The 14880-nt window shown below is 42.6% G+C and overlaps 1 protein-coding gene across 12 annotated transcripts in view; it reads left to right on the top strand.

Annotated features, from left to right (window-relative positions):
* Positions 1–14880, top strand: part of Csgalnact1 (chondroitin sulfate N-acetylgalactosaminyltransferase 1) — a 349122-nt gene that overhangs the window by 303510 nt on the left and 30732 nt on the right. For all 12 annotated transcript variants that reach the window (XM_060381889.1, XM_060381884.1, XM_060381887.1 and 9 more), the window contains one exon: positions 4011–4227. In XM_060381889.1, coding sequence (XP_060237872.1) covers positions 4011–4227 — 217 coding nt within the window. The remainder of the gene's footprint in view (positions 1–4010; positions 4228–14880) is intronic.

The following is a 14880-nucleotide window of genomic DNA, read 5'->3' as shown; positions in this document are numbered from 1 at the left end:
AGGTCCTGAGTTCAATTCCCAGCAACCACATGGTGGCTCATAAACATCCATAATGAGATCTGGTGCTCTCTTCCAGCCTGCTGGCTCACACACAGGCAAAACACTGTATAAATAATAAATAAATAATTTTTTTAACAAACTTAAAACGCAAAACTTATGATGATTGCTTATGCTTAAGTTTCACATTTTGAGTTTTCCAGTTAGGACTTCCCAGCTTGTGGCTCTTCTTATGTTGGCTATGTGTTATGCTAAAAACCACCGTGTCTCTGGGTGCTCCTGTCCTCTTTCTCTCCGATGATGCTTTGTGTTTTGATTACTGAAGATTGCACGCAATGAAGGGCTCCACTAGGTCTTGTCCTCTGAGTGAGCACAGGGCAGACTGCAGTGCCTTCTCACACAGCTATGCAATGGTGTGTGCATGGTGGTGGCTGATGGCGAGTGTGAATCTCAGCGTGGTGGATCTCAGTTGGAGGAGGGTTATAAATAACTTACACTTAAAATAGATAAGAGTTATGAGATCTAAAATCCGGTGTGTAAGTGTGGTGATCTAAGCATGGGGAACGATCTCTAGCTTTTTTACATGAGTCCTGGGAATCAAATTTGGTTCCTCTTGCAAGCAATCAACTAGCTTATAGCACCCCTACTTCCCAGTATGTTTTTAACTGCAAATTCAACTGTCAGCAGCCTTTCCCAGGATTGTGGATGGGTGGTTGCACTGCTGATACCAAATAATAAAGGCATTTTTCAGCCTCCAACCTGAAGGGCTGCTCAAGTGTGCGGATACACCTGTGTGACACCTGGACTCCTGTGTAACTCATTGGGGCCTCACTTGAACTATATGAAAGATCTGTAATCTAACCAGATGCTATAGACATAATTAGAAGCCTGTTTCCTCACGTGGGATAATTGCTTTAAAAACTAACAGACTTAGAAGGAACTATTTGATGTTTTCAAATAAATCCTTTGAGCCTCCAAAGAAATATATCTTCTCCTCTCTTTGACTGGCTGAAGAAGAATGCTGAGTTTTTTGCCAACAGGAGGTCAGCCATTCTCCCAGCATACCTGACATTGGGGGTAGAAGAGTGGGGCGTGCCATTTTGATACCCTAGGAAGTACCAAAGGCCTCAGAAGAGAAGTGATTCCTTCAGTCGCCCTTGCTCACTGCTAGTGCAGTGTGCTTTTTGAATCTTAAGCCAGGCCCATTGGATGACTGTGAGAAATGAGGCCACATTGAAAATTCACAATAGGAGGCTCCTTTCTGTACCTCAGAGAGGTCTGAACTTTGAATGAAATCAAAGAGGCTATAAGACCAGAGCTCTAGCATGAAAAAGCTCCCACAAGTCAAAGAACAAAGAAAAGAACTTGGCAATGTGTGTGGAGAAGATGCATGTTTTCCACAAAAGAAACAAAGAGGAGGAGTAAGAAAGAAAGGAGAAATGGCTTTGTGAGATGTCCTGAAGAGCCGTAACTCACTATCAGCCAGCACGTTCCCTCAAAGATTGATTTCTGTAGCTAATCAGAGGTTAGGAGATACAAGTTCATCTATCGTGAGGCTTAAGAATAAAATGAAGATGTGGTATGGGAAATGTGGCATGAATAAAAAATAAAAGCTTCTTTCTGAATTTGTTGAATGTGACTAACTTTTCTTTGTCTACCTTTAGGGAAAATAAAATAGATTTTGCAGGTGGAGTAGAGGTGGGTGGGGACGAGAAGAGGAGGGAACCAGTGTGGGAAGAAAGGGGGATAGAGAGAAAGAGTACTGGGAGAGATGATTGGGTTTGGGGTGGAGCCATGTGGAAACCTGCTGTCCTAGATTTCCTATAATTTAGCGAAGACTCCTAATAATGGGACTATGGAGCCTGAACTGTAACTAGGCTTCTAGTACTGGTAATGGGATACCAACCCAGCCAAAAATACTTCTACCTGCAACTAGTTCTGGCTGCAAGATGTGCTAGGGCAATGGTCACCCAGAACTTGTGGGAGTAACCAATCAATAACTGGTCCAACTTGAGGCTCATATCACAAGAGGGAGCCCATGTCTGACCCTGCCTGGGTGGCCAGGAGCCAGAAGCTGGATAGTCAGAGGCCTAGCGTAGAACCAGGCACTGGCAAAAACAAACAACAAATAAACAAAAAAACGCATGCGATTCTGCTACACTTATGGATTGGTACAAAGCCCAATTTTCATCAGGCTTCATCCAACAACAAATGGAAACAGATGTATATACCCACAGCCAAACATGAGGCAGAACTTGAGGAATCCAGCAGAAGAGGAGGAGAAAGGACTGTAGGAACCTGAAGGGTCAGGGACACCAGGAGAACTTGGCCTGTAATCAACTAAGCAGGGCTCACAGTGGATCACAGAGACTGACAGTCACGGACACTATACGGATCTGAGTTACGACCTCTGTATGTAACTAACGGTTGTGTAGCTTGGCGGGGGGCCGGGGGGTGACTCTTAACAGTGAGAGTTGGGTTTTCTCTGGCTCTTTTGCCTATGCTGGGTTGCCTTGCCCAGCCTTGATGTGAGGGTTTGTGCCTAGTCTTATAACTTTTTATGCTGTGTTTGATTATATCCCTAGGAGCCTGTTCTTTTCTGAAAAGAAACAGGAGGAGTAGATCTGAGGGGAAGGGGAAAGCGGGGGGGGCGGGGGTAGCTGTGAGGAGTGGAGGAAGGAGAGGTTGCAGTTAGGATGTAATATGTGAGAGTAGAATACATACATACATACATATGTGTGTGTGTGTGTGTGAGAGAGAGAGAGAGAGAGAGAGAGAGAGAGAGAGAGAATAAATAAGTAAATGCAGTGTATGAGAGGAGAATATAAATGGAAAACACCCACAATGCCAGTGGACAGTAGGGAAGAAAAGAGGCGTTGATGAGGTGAGGGTAACGATGAGCGGGTTTATCCATGTTGGTTTTGCTATGTGCTGTGCACTGTTGGGACCTATTGATGCACACAGCTCTTGGGTGGAGGTGGTGGTGGGAGAGATGGAACTTGCTGGCACATGCTAAGCAAGTGCTCCACCACTGAGACAGCAGTGATACACTAAGTAATGAAGACTGGCCTTGAACTCACTCTGTGGCCCAGACAAGCCGTCAGCTAGTCATTTTCTGTCCACAGCCCCTGGATTATACCCCCAAAATGGAAGGATGAAATCACAACCGTAGGACCAGAACTTAACTTAGGCTCTCAGCCTTGAACGCACATACTCTGAGGGTTTAAAAATATCTACATTTGTTTATTTATTTACTTTTATGTATATGAGTGCTCTACGTATGTACACCTGCAAGCCAGGAGAGGGCATGCAGATCACGTTATAGATAGCTGTGAGCCATCAAGTGGTTGCTGGTAATTGAACTCAGGATCTCTGGAAGAGCAGACAGTGCTCTTAACCACTGAGCCATCTCTCCAGCCCCATTCTGAAGTTTATAATCACAGTGCTTAGAGGTAGTGTAAGACTAAATATGATGTGCGCCATCACAGTGGATACTTTGAATATTGTCTTACTGCTTCCGTAAGCGTCAGGGTGTGGAGGGGCCCATGTTTCTAGCCCTATTCTACCAAGAAATTCCTATAAATCACTGTAATTGTTTCATCTAAAATGATTGTAATTTCAAAGAGGTAATTTCAATGAACATTTAAGTTAAATAAACAGCAATGTTCATATTCTGATATTATTATAAAATGTATGTAACGAAGGTAAAGAACACATCCTAATATACATTACATCAGATTTAGTCAATGCTCCTAATAGTATTTTTCAATGCTTCTAAATATATCAATAGCTTTGTATCTAATATCATAAGCATTCCCTGTGGTTTTATGAGGGTCTCAAATGAATTTTCAACTGATAGGTTTTTATTTCTTTTAGCGTATTAATTGTTTTCTAATCAGGGAATGTGGAGGTCTAATATAAATTTTGAAGGCATTTGTGGTAGATCTTCATTATAGAAAGCTACTGACTAACCAACAATCACTTTCCTGAAACCACTCTTCCTTGCTCCTCAGGGATCTACCGAACAGAAAGGGATAAAGGCACTTTGTATGAGCTCACCTTCAAAGGGGGCCACAAGCATGAATTCCAACGACTTGTCCTCTTTCGACCCTTTGGCCCCATCCTGAGAGTGAAGAAGGAAAACCTCAACATGGCCGATACGCTCATCAACATTATCGTGCCCCTGGCGAAGAGGGCGGACAAGTTTCGGCACTTCATGCAGAACTTCAGGTAGGTTCGTTCCCACGGTGTCCTGCTCGTTTCTCATCATCGCCTTCATTTGTGCTGCCATGTACAAAGGTTCCATTTTCTCTCTTCCGTTCAGTTTTCTTCACGTGAAATTTGTCGTTTGTATTTGCCTTTCCCTAAAGCGATTTTAAAAATCCTTGCTTAGGTGTATTTTTCTCAGAAGGAGACTCAAGCAAGGCTGTCACTGGCACCTACCAAGCTAAAACAGGGCTGCACCTGCCTTCAGTTCTGACCTGATAAGCCAGGGCTGCTTGTGGCACCTTGAGCTTGGGCTCATTAGCTGGGAACGTAATTCTCAGAGTCAAGCAAATGAGGCTCAAAATCATCAGGAACAGGCAGGAGCTGGCTGGTGGTAACAAAACCAACATCAGCGATGACCCTGGGCGAGAAGCGGCCCTGGCCTCATTTGCTGTCCTGCTTAGCTGCGTCTGGAGTGGACTGAGTCACAGTCTACTTATGCTAAGCTCCATCCCCTCCAAGACTAAATTTAAACCTGTGATGGGAAGGCTTCAGGTACTCATTTTATAGGTACTCGGTAAGTGGCTCTTCATTCCAAGGCGCGTGGTGGAGGTAAAGCGTATGTGACTAGAAAGCCTCTACTGAGCACCGGTGGGTCTCATTATCTTTTACATACCGACTACACTTATAGACTGAGGTTTCCTAGATAAATGATTTAGGCACTTTGTTTTAAAGAGGCCCAATTATTTTATTCAGTTATAAATCTTTCAAGATTTAGCTGACTTTTAAATATCTTATTGTTAAGTTTATATTATTAAAAAGCAGTGATGTTCAGCAGAATAATGTGGTTGGTAGCTCTCAAAATTCTAGGTCATGAGCACAAGAGTGATCATTTGTAATTAAGTTATTTGTAACAGGATCAAATCATTTTTGAAGAGGCCATTGAGATCATTTGGTAATGGAACATGGAAGCTACATCTGAAAACCAGTGCCTACAAAGGATAGTATATACAAAAAGCCTATGGGCACTGGAGCAGAGGCCGAGCGGGGTATCTGATGTGTAGCCAAGGAGTTTCTGAGTTGATGGAGGGCCTGAAAATTGGGATAGGAAATCATGAATATCTAGAGTATGTAATTTTATGTAGGAACATGGTGAAAAGATGATGTTTCAGACCAGGGTCAAAGGGGATTAAGCAAAACATAGTACTAAAGCAAGTGACAAAGCATAGCAGAAAAAAAAGTATGTTTCCCACACCTAAGTTTAAAGTCTAAAGGGGTCTCATGGGAATCCCAAACAATACAAGCTGTTACCAAGACAGTACCAAGACAATCTGCTGCTTGCCGCACACTGATAGCAAGACCCCATTGCTGAAGACAACACCTACACAACTACTGACTCGGAGAAATCTAGCTGCTGCCCACCTAGAGCCTTCCTCCCTATGTGCTAGCATCCTTGGTACAGAAACGTATTCTTCACACTATCAAAGGAGAAACTCAAACACCGGCCCAGCTCCTCAGTCTGCAGGGGTGTGCTGCCTACAGTATACACCAGAGCAATAGTGACACAACATCTGTGGGAGTGACCAGCCAACATCTGGTTTGAGTGAAGGGCCACTCCAGGAGACAGCTCCCAGACCTGGCACTGCTGGGTGACCAAGAACCTGATAGCCCAGGGAGAGGAAGGGGAGAGGAGCTGGGAGGAGAAAGAGAGGAGAAACTGTAATCAGGATATAGTATATGAGAAATAAAAGCTATTTTCAATATAAAGGTGGGAAATATCTGGTCGATTAAATGCTTAGGCACAGGATGACCATATAATTACTGGGAGAAAATGTGGGAACTATTTATTAATGTTGGCTGTTGATATGACATCTTTTCCAACTTCAGATTGGAACGCCTCAGCTCTGGTTGACACTGAAGACTATACTCTGGTGATTTTATTCCCTTTACCTGTTGTGTGCCATACCTCGTAACTACCCAATGTTTTAGATTTTGTCTTAAAATTGAGGGCTCAGGAGGTAAAGTTCTTTGTGCGCAAGCTTGACGACCTGAGCTCACCCGGAGTCCTCATATGAGGGAAGGAGAGAATGGAGTCCACCAAGAAGCTGTCTCACTGCGACAGGCACGACCACGCACACCATGTCTACACACATAATAGCACGAAATAAAACTATTTAAAAATTCAGTGAAAGATCATTTTAAAGTTTCTAACTTAAGATGGATTCTTAGCTTATACAGTACATACTTCACTATTATATGGTGTTTGAGCAATGTAGAACAAAATAAGAAATAGATTATTTTTAAAGTGACCCACACCTAACCATTTTTTATATTAATTCAGTACCATTTCACATGACCTTCCCTAGTCTGCGTGTGATGGGAAGGACTGTTTACTGGCTGTGCATAATTGAATACTGCATGAGGCATCTTAGAGGTTTCATTTCTAATGAAGTAAATTTTACCTTCCTTATATTTATAGGAGAAAATTTGGCTATGCTGGAAAGGACTGCTGGGTTTCCAGCAGTGTGTCTTCAGTCTTCACTCCAGCAGATACTAGTTCCTAAGAGATGTGAAAAAGGTATTCACAGAAGAAACTATGATTAGAATGACAATGCCTTTTAGTTATATTTTAGTATCAGACTGAATTGATGAACTGCAGTAAGAGAATCCACACATTTTATACTCTTTCCTTCCTCTGTGATTCAGCGTCTTCCAAGTTTAGTCACCTATCTTTTATCTATCTGGGGAATGAAATCATTGGTTTCTCTTTTGCAAAAGGCAAAATCTATATTCAAGTAGATTTGTTTTATTTATCTAGTTTTCTTAAAATAGCATCCCTATTCCTCTGTTCTTAGTTGTGTTTAATGGGTAAGAAATGCTTACAAGGTTGGACATAAATGCTTTAACCAAAAACTGTCTACCTTTGTAGTGTTACAGAAGAACGGTTTGGCTGGGCTTCAGGGCCCAGAGCACACTTTACTCAGGACTTGATAGGCTTTCCTTTAACATCGAATGATGGTGTGTAAATGTATAAAAAAAAATCTTTAATTTGTTTTTTCTAAAGTGACTTCTGCCTCAAGGCCACAAGAATCCCTCGTTAGTCTTGAATCATAGTAACTTTATTGGGATATGGATCCTCTTGGTATTGACTGCTCTTTAGCCACTTGCCTAGACTATAGTTGTATGTTGTTTTGTAGAATCCTTTGTGTTAAGGAGTGCTTATGGTTTGAATAATAATGGCTCCCATAGGTTCATATATTTGAATTCTTTGTCCCCAGTTGGTGGAACTGTTTGGGAAGAATTAGGAGGTGTGGCCTAATTGGAGGAGGTGTGTCACTGGAGGTAGACTTTGAGGTTTTAGAAGCCCACAATATTCCCATTTAGTGTTATCTATCTATCTATCTATCTATCTATCTATCTATCTATCTATCTATCTATCTATCATCTGTCTATCTCACTACAATCATCTCTCTATCTCTTCCTCCTGCCTGTGGATCAGGATGTTAGCTCCCAGCTACTTCTCCAGTGCCATACCCGCCTTCCTGCTACCGTGTTCCCCACCATGGTGATCATGGACTCTAACCTTTTAGAACTTTGAGCCCCATGACTGCCAATCAGGTCTTTCTTTTATAAGTTGCCTTGATTATGGAGTCTTTTAACAACAATAGAAAAATAATTAATACAAAGGTTTTATGGCATCTGTATGACTTATTCAAGTCTATGCTACATGGGCACAAATTGTCTATTTCATAAATTAATTCTATTTATTAACATCTCCATTTTGGTGTGCTGTATAGATACATACATATATATATATGGCATGTGTATGTATGTGTGTATGAAGTGTGATTGTGTGTAGGCTGTGTAAAGTGTGAGGGTATATGGTGTTTATTGTGTATATATACCATATGTGCATATGGTATGTGTTGTGTATATATGATGTGATATGTATGTATGTACATATGTGTATGTGGTGAGTGCGCCAGAACACAGACCCATGAGTGTACATGCAGAGGCCAGAGTGGATGTCTTCCTCTATTGCTATCCACTTTATTGCCTTGAGACAGGGTCTTTCGTAGAATCAAAAGCTTTCCTAGCTGGCTAGTGAGCTCTTGGGATATGCCTGTCAAGGTTACACAGTGTGTGAATTATAGCCATGTACAGCCTGCCCACATTGTTATGTAGGTAAAACTAAGATACTCATGCTTTCAGAGCAAGCACACTTGCTCACTGGGTCATCCACCCAGCCCTTCTCTCTTGTTTTAATGCCTTGTACTGCATGCATGTGAGTCTTCCCTGTATGTCAGTAATTTACCTTTAACAGATGTATTCCATATCTTTCAAGATGCTTCTGCTTGTTTTGCTGTTGATTTATTTCCTGAGTATACATACACTGTGCCTGGCATTTTTTTTGTTTCATTTTAAAATGAACAGTAGTTATTGAATTTATATTTTGTCAAAGTGGATCAGTTGTAAGAAAGTTTCTTTTGGTTAAGCCCTATTCCCTTTGAGAATATATTTTCTTTTTGCTTTGAATGCGATTAAAAGGAATTATTCTCTTCTTCCTTTCACCCTTCTTCCCACACCCTCTTTCTTTATGCTCTTGCCCCAAGGGTGCGGTTGCTTCCACCTCATCTGAGGGCCATGTGCCTCCCCCCTCGCTGTATTTTGAGGGCAGAGATCTGTTGACTTTTGTGATGTGAGAGACTGGACAGAAGAGAAGAAAAGAGCTTCGCTGGCTCTGTGCAGCCCCTGTGGGGAGTTCCCAGCTGCTCTGCCCCTTCTCATCTGTGGCGAGGGTTAGAGCTTTACCAGGCTCCTTCCTATTCGGCTCTCCCCACCATTGCTCTGAGCCGCCATTTCACTACTCACAAACCAGAGCTACACAGAGCCTTGATAGCTGATGAGCTTGAGAAATGTTAAGCTTTATCACTCCTGTTGTTTTTAATGGAGAGTTTTATTTGAGGCTTGATAAAAAGAACCTAGATGCTCTAGAGACAGACAAAGACAAAGCCCTGGTAGGCCTTTGATTGGGAAACAATACAAACTCATCAGGGTGCTCGTTTTCTGAACTTCCCAGCAGATAAGGAGAAAAGGAAAAGACAAGGGCTAGTTGATGTTAGCCTTATTATTTAATGTGAAAAAGCCATTGTTGGGTAAGACAAGCTTATTTCCAGCAGTAGACTCTTAGAGCTTTCAGTTAAGAGGTTAGTGGATGCCAGAGGAAGGATATTCCTAACATCCACAACAAATACGGTGACAAGAATTGGGCATGTCCATCTGCAGACAAAGAATCAAAACCCTACTCGTCCCTTTGGAACCAACATAGATGACTCTAGTCTTAGTACTGCAGGGTGTCTGGGTACGCCCCATCTTGGATCCTGGAGTCCATAGGGCTGGCAGGTTAGAAAGCTCCTTTTGCCTCCATCAGGCTGGCCTGCATGCCTACAGTCCTAACGTGCCATTTCCTCACCCAGGAATATCCTCCCATCCCATGAAATCACAGGGCATCTGGGGCTCCCAGGGGAACCTTGCTGAAGTCAGGTCATGTTTGCACGTGCACTCTTGGCCCAGGAGCTATCACTTTAAACTGGCTCCTTTGCTTTGGTTTGGTTAATCACCTCATTTTGCCTTTGAAGCTATCTCAGATTCGGCTTTGGCTGCCGAGTCTTCTCATCTGTATTATGGATTTGAGGCTCATCTGTTATTTCATCCTGTCCTTTGTTTAATATCAGGAAGACTCTCACAATAACAAAGCTATAGATCTTCAGATCATTGTCTCTGGCTCTCCACAGTGGGGTGGGGAGATTTTAATGGAAAATATTCTTCATTATTAAAAAAAAGAAAAAAAAACTTTTTCTGTTTGTTCCAAGTTTGCTTGTTTTTTATTTTGACTGCTTCCAACTGGACTGAACCCTTTTTCTTGTGAAGCTTCTCTTTAGACTGGGTAGATCATATTTATTTGGATGTTCTTTGTTTTTTCCTTCTGGCTCTTCTCATCCCTCTCAAGGCATTCAAGATGTTTTAATGTACTATCAGGGAAATCTTCTACTTGACATTCTTTAGCGATTTTCTCTTTCATGCCATTTTGGCCTAGAGCCTTTAAGATGGCTCTGGAAATTTCTGGGAAAATCATTTAAAGTGAGGATTATAGAATTTCCAATTGAAAAAAAACTCCTTAAACATTTGGCTAAGCTAATAGGTGACTAAAAGTTCTCCAGCCACCAGGACTGTGGTAGAGACAGATACCCGTGTCCTCTGTATTCCTTAAAAGCAAAGTATGTTATTTTGCATAGTACCACCCTCTTTTTAATCCATGTTTTAATTCCACCCCTGTGAGCCATTTCACTCACAAACCTGAGATACAGCAGTAAGCTTTCATTCCTGATGAGCTGGAGAAATGCAAGCTTTATCAGTCATGTTGTTTTAATAATTTTCTCTGGGGACTTAAGATGATGCGGTGTTTAGTTTGAGCTACAGGTCATATTTGGGGGTATCTATCCAAAAGACTGAAAGATGGTCAGTTGGAAATGTGATTGTGTTTTCTGTATTGCAGTGAGAATTAGGAAAGTTGCTTGATTTTGGATTGGAATCTTCCATCACTTTTTAATAATGATTAGAACACACAAATAATAAAATAGTAGAATTATGTGTTAACAGAATGTTATGACATAAGCAGATTGCAGAGTACCCAATATGTTTCCTCTCCAGAATGTAATCTGCTCCATACAGCATTCCCAGTTTCTTTCTGGCTGTGTGATTCCTGACCTGTTGACATTACAAACCATTGGTAGACTAGGGTCTGATGGACTGTTGTTGCATGAAGCACTCCAATTCCTGGTGCATTTTCCCATTCCTGATATATTTCAGTGGAAACTGACTTGGGAAAGAGTAGCAATGAAATTCTCTGTAGCTAGGCTTTTTCTTAGCTGTGAAGGTGTCTTTCTGCTCTGCTCACCTGTGTGGACCTCACTCACTGATGATGCTGACCTGAGATGACATCCATCAGCCTCCAGAAGTTAACTGTGTTCTTGGTGTTCTTTCAGCATTTCAGCCTCCATAACTGAGGTTATTCCACACCACACTACATTATCACTCTTCAGTTAACCCACTTTTCCTAGAACTTAAGCATCTCTCTGCATGTGGGATTTTCGTTGGTAAAATCTAGAGAGTCTGAAGTAAACCTGGATTGTTATTCTTCTGGAGAGATCAAACATGATAGGCCTTTGTTAATCCTTCCCCCAAAGGGGGAAAATGCAATGCAAAATCCAGATGTTCTCCAAATGTGGATTCTTGAGTTTGTTGATCTGATTTATGTTGCTACAACACAGGTAAGTATGTATAAAGTTGATTAAGGTAGACCAGGTGGCTTTTGACTATAATTTCAGCCCTTGGGAGGCTGATAAAGGAGGAGTAATGCAAGTTTTAAGCCAGCCTGGACCACATAAGAAATTCCAAGCTAGTCTGGGCTGTAAAATGAGAGCTCCTGTCTCAAAAAAATTAAAAAAAAAAACTTCTTTTCCCTTCAGTTTGTTTGCCTTCCCTTCCTCTCTCTTTTTCTTACCAACCTTCTCCTCCTCCTTTCTTTCCCTTCCCTTTTTTTCCCATTCTGTTCCCTCCCTCTCCCCCTTTTATTTCTCTCTCTGTCTCATTCTTTCTCTCTTTTTTTACCCTGTCCTTTCTTTTCTTCTGAGACAGGACCTGGTTTGGAGCTTATTCCATTTCCCAAATTCTAGAATGACAGTCATGTATCAGTACATCTGGGTACACAGGAGCACACCAAGGTCTCAGAAAACCTAAAGTAATTTCCTTCGATGGCAGTGCCCCCAGTGACTTAATCAGCTTGCCTAAACTCTACAATAAGTAACCTCCTAAAACCACCACAATGAAAGCCAAGTTACCACCACAACAATTCTTACATGAAAATTTCATATAAGCCACAGTGCAGTGGTGTCGCAGGCCGCTCACTTAGCATGGGTAGAAAGGCTCACACCCCAGCATTACCACACACACTTTCCTGCTCTCTCTCATCCAGCAGGACTCACTAATCTCCCATGACTCTTCCTGTCTTTCCTGGTGTTCTCAAGGTTATCTCAAATGTGCAAGGACACGCAGTTAGCATGCACCGTCAGCCCAAGTGTCATAAAACAAAGCCAGCTCTATGCTTCCGATGACAACTGAGGCAGCTGCCACTCACTGATGCCTCAGAGGCTGCTGCTGGCATAGTACTCACTATCGGTGCCCAGCCCCCAATTCTGCTAACACTGCTGCATTAATTCCCCTCAAGTCCTGGCATGGACTCCCAATGCCCCCTCAAAGCCTCGTATTTTGTAAAGGAAGCCTTTAGTGTGAAGGAAGCTTTTGCTTCAGCTCCATGTCTCCCTGTACTCAAATGGGACTTCACAAGAATGGCCTGGAGTGCAGAACAGACACCATAGGGATATAGTTTTCTTGAAGCCAAGCCTCACCTCTTACAAATCAGGTGTTATTGTCAAACTGGAGTCTTAAGACATTTTATATCTCACTCTTCCCAGCCATGAGTACATTTGGCAAAATGTGGAGATACTTTTGGTTGTGACAACTGGGCTAGAAGGAGGCTGTTAACACACAGTTGGTGGGGCCTGGAATGATGTTGAACACCATTCAGTATACAGGACAGCTCCTTTCAGAAGGTCCTAACTTCATTCCATGATGAATCTGAGAAACCGTACCTAAGCTGAGTTCCATGCCTGACAGAACTGCACCACCTGCAAACAGGCCCAGGGGAGCCTTCTCTAGACCTCCAGATTTGTTTGGCTGTGTCTGACCATATCAGGAACCTAAGATGACCGATCCTTCCCCACAATGATTTCCATGTGGAGTTTTGGTGAGGTTTCCTCTACATCTTTCTAATACAGCACCGTTCTTAGCAGTGAAGCTTAGCAAGACTAAAACTGTCAGATTTGATAGCCCCATCCCTCCTGTTGCTAGGGTGGCCAGCCCCAGAGACAGGTACCAACTCATCCTGAAGGAACCAGATATGTATGTTGCTCCCTGAACAGCTCTCAGAGGTCATTGGAAAACATTTTCTTACCTCTTATCTAAGACTTTGAGCAATGGTCCCCACATGTCTATAACCAGCTCAGTCCTCAGACTAAGGACAGAACTCACAGACCAGGACACTGTGACTTTGACTTCTCAGGAAATAAAAATACAGATAGTCATAAAGGACTGTGGCACATGTTTTCTGCCTAAAAATGTATCCTAACTAGTAGGATGATTTTATGGGGAAATCATCCTACAAATATATGGTTTTTGTGATGTAAAAATTTTCAGTTTCCAGATTGAGGTCACAGTATTGGGGTTGTTGAGGTACTCCAAAGCATCTGTGGACATAATGTGCTCCCCGAGAGGGGCTCTCATGCCCCCTCCTCATTCTATAGTATGAGTTCCCTATACTTATTTTATAGTTTCTCCTACCACCCTACCACAGTTTCCCTGAGCTCAGGCTACTAGAAGCAGGCCTGCCCCTCAGTAATGTGCATAGCAAATGCTTAATAGCATAGAACTGGAAGTCTATATGTGGCCCAGGTTGGTCACTTGTTACTTCTTTTTAACCTTTATCTCTGAAAGGGACATGTCTGCATACAGTCATCTAACTACACATGTTCCTTTCAAGGGCAGGGTGACCAAATGGGAAAGGTTTTGGGAAACACAAAGACCATTCAGACAGCAGTAGTGGGATCTGCATAATCTCATATTCTCAGGGAACACTGAGTGGGTCATTGTGGGTAGCTTGACTCCTGCCTAGGAGATGGCAAACGTCCTCAAGGGCAGCCATGCCAGTCCCACTTGTTTAAGATTCCCTCGCAGAGTGTCTAGCGTGTGGCATATTGTCAGCAAACGCTTGTTGAATGAATGGAGAAAAGCATTCACAAACAGCTAAAGTGGAGAGCTGGGGACAGACACCAGCTGGATTTGCCTTTCTGAGATCCTAGCCTAACCATTTAAGGGGTAGGCCTGATCCATCTCCCTTGATTGAAAACCAACAGAGAGGCAGCAAAAATATTACTTGGGGGGTTGGGGGATGATGCTTTAATTCAGCCACAGCAGGTAACTCACTCCTGATTCTGGAATGGATCCCCTTGTACTGCTGAATTCTCCATGTCTCTCTGTCTCTGTCTCTGTCTCTCTCTCTCATACACACACACACACATACACACACACACACACACACACACACACACAGAGAGAGAGAGAGAGAGAGAGAGAGAGAGAGAGAGAGAGAGAGAGAGAGAGAGAGAAACACAGCTTTAAAGTACAATTCCTCCACCACCTGGCCTGTGTGCATGATTTCCTTCCACCCTGGCAGAGGAAATGGACGCATTATCTGGCAGGTTTGCCAGGGACTCTCTGAGGCACACCTGCAGCCAGGCTGAGTCTGCATGCCTGTTGCTTAGTGTCAGTGTGACTTTCCCTACAGGTCTGTCTCTTGACCCCACCTCCCACATCCCGATCCAGCCTGAGAACTTATCACACTTCCCAAGTTCTAACCTGATGAGTTTATTTAAGCTCATTTAATCTGCTAAGTATATTTTTCTAGGGCAAGAACCATACCTTCTGTTGTTTCAGATGCTTCCCAGCAACTCCAGGAATGTGGCTCTTCCTTTTTGATGTTATAACAAAAAAACCCCTAAT

The sequence above is a fragment of the Meriones unguiculatus genome, chromosome 4 (assembly GCF_030254825.1).
Source record: "Meriones unguiculatus strain TT.TT164.6M chromosome 4, Bangor_MerUng_6.1, whole genome shotgun sequence".
NCBI classification, from domain to species: Eukaryota; Metazoa; Chordata; class Mammalia; order Rodentia; family Muridae; genus Meriones; species Meriones unguiculatus.
The sequence above is the reverse complement of the archived record's forward strand: the minus strand, read 5'-3'. Positions and strand labels throughout refer to the sequence as shown.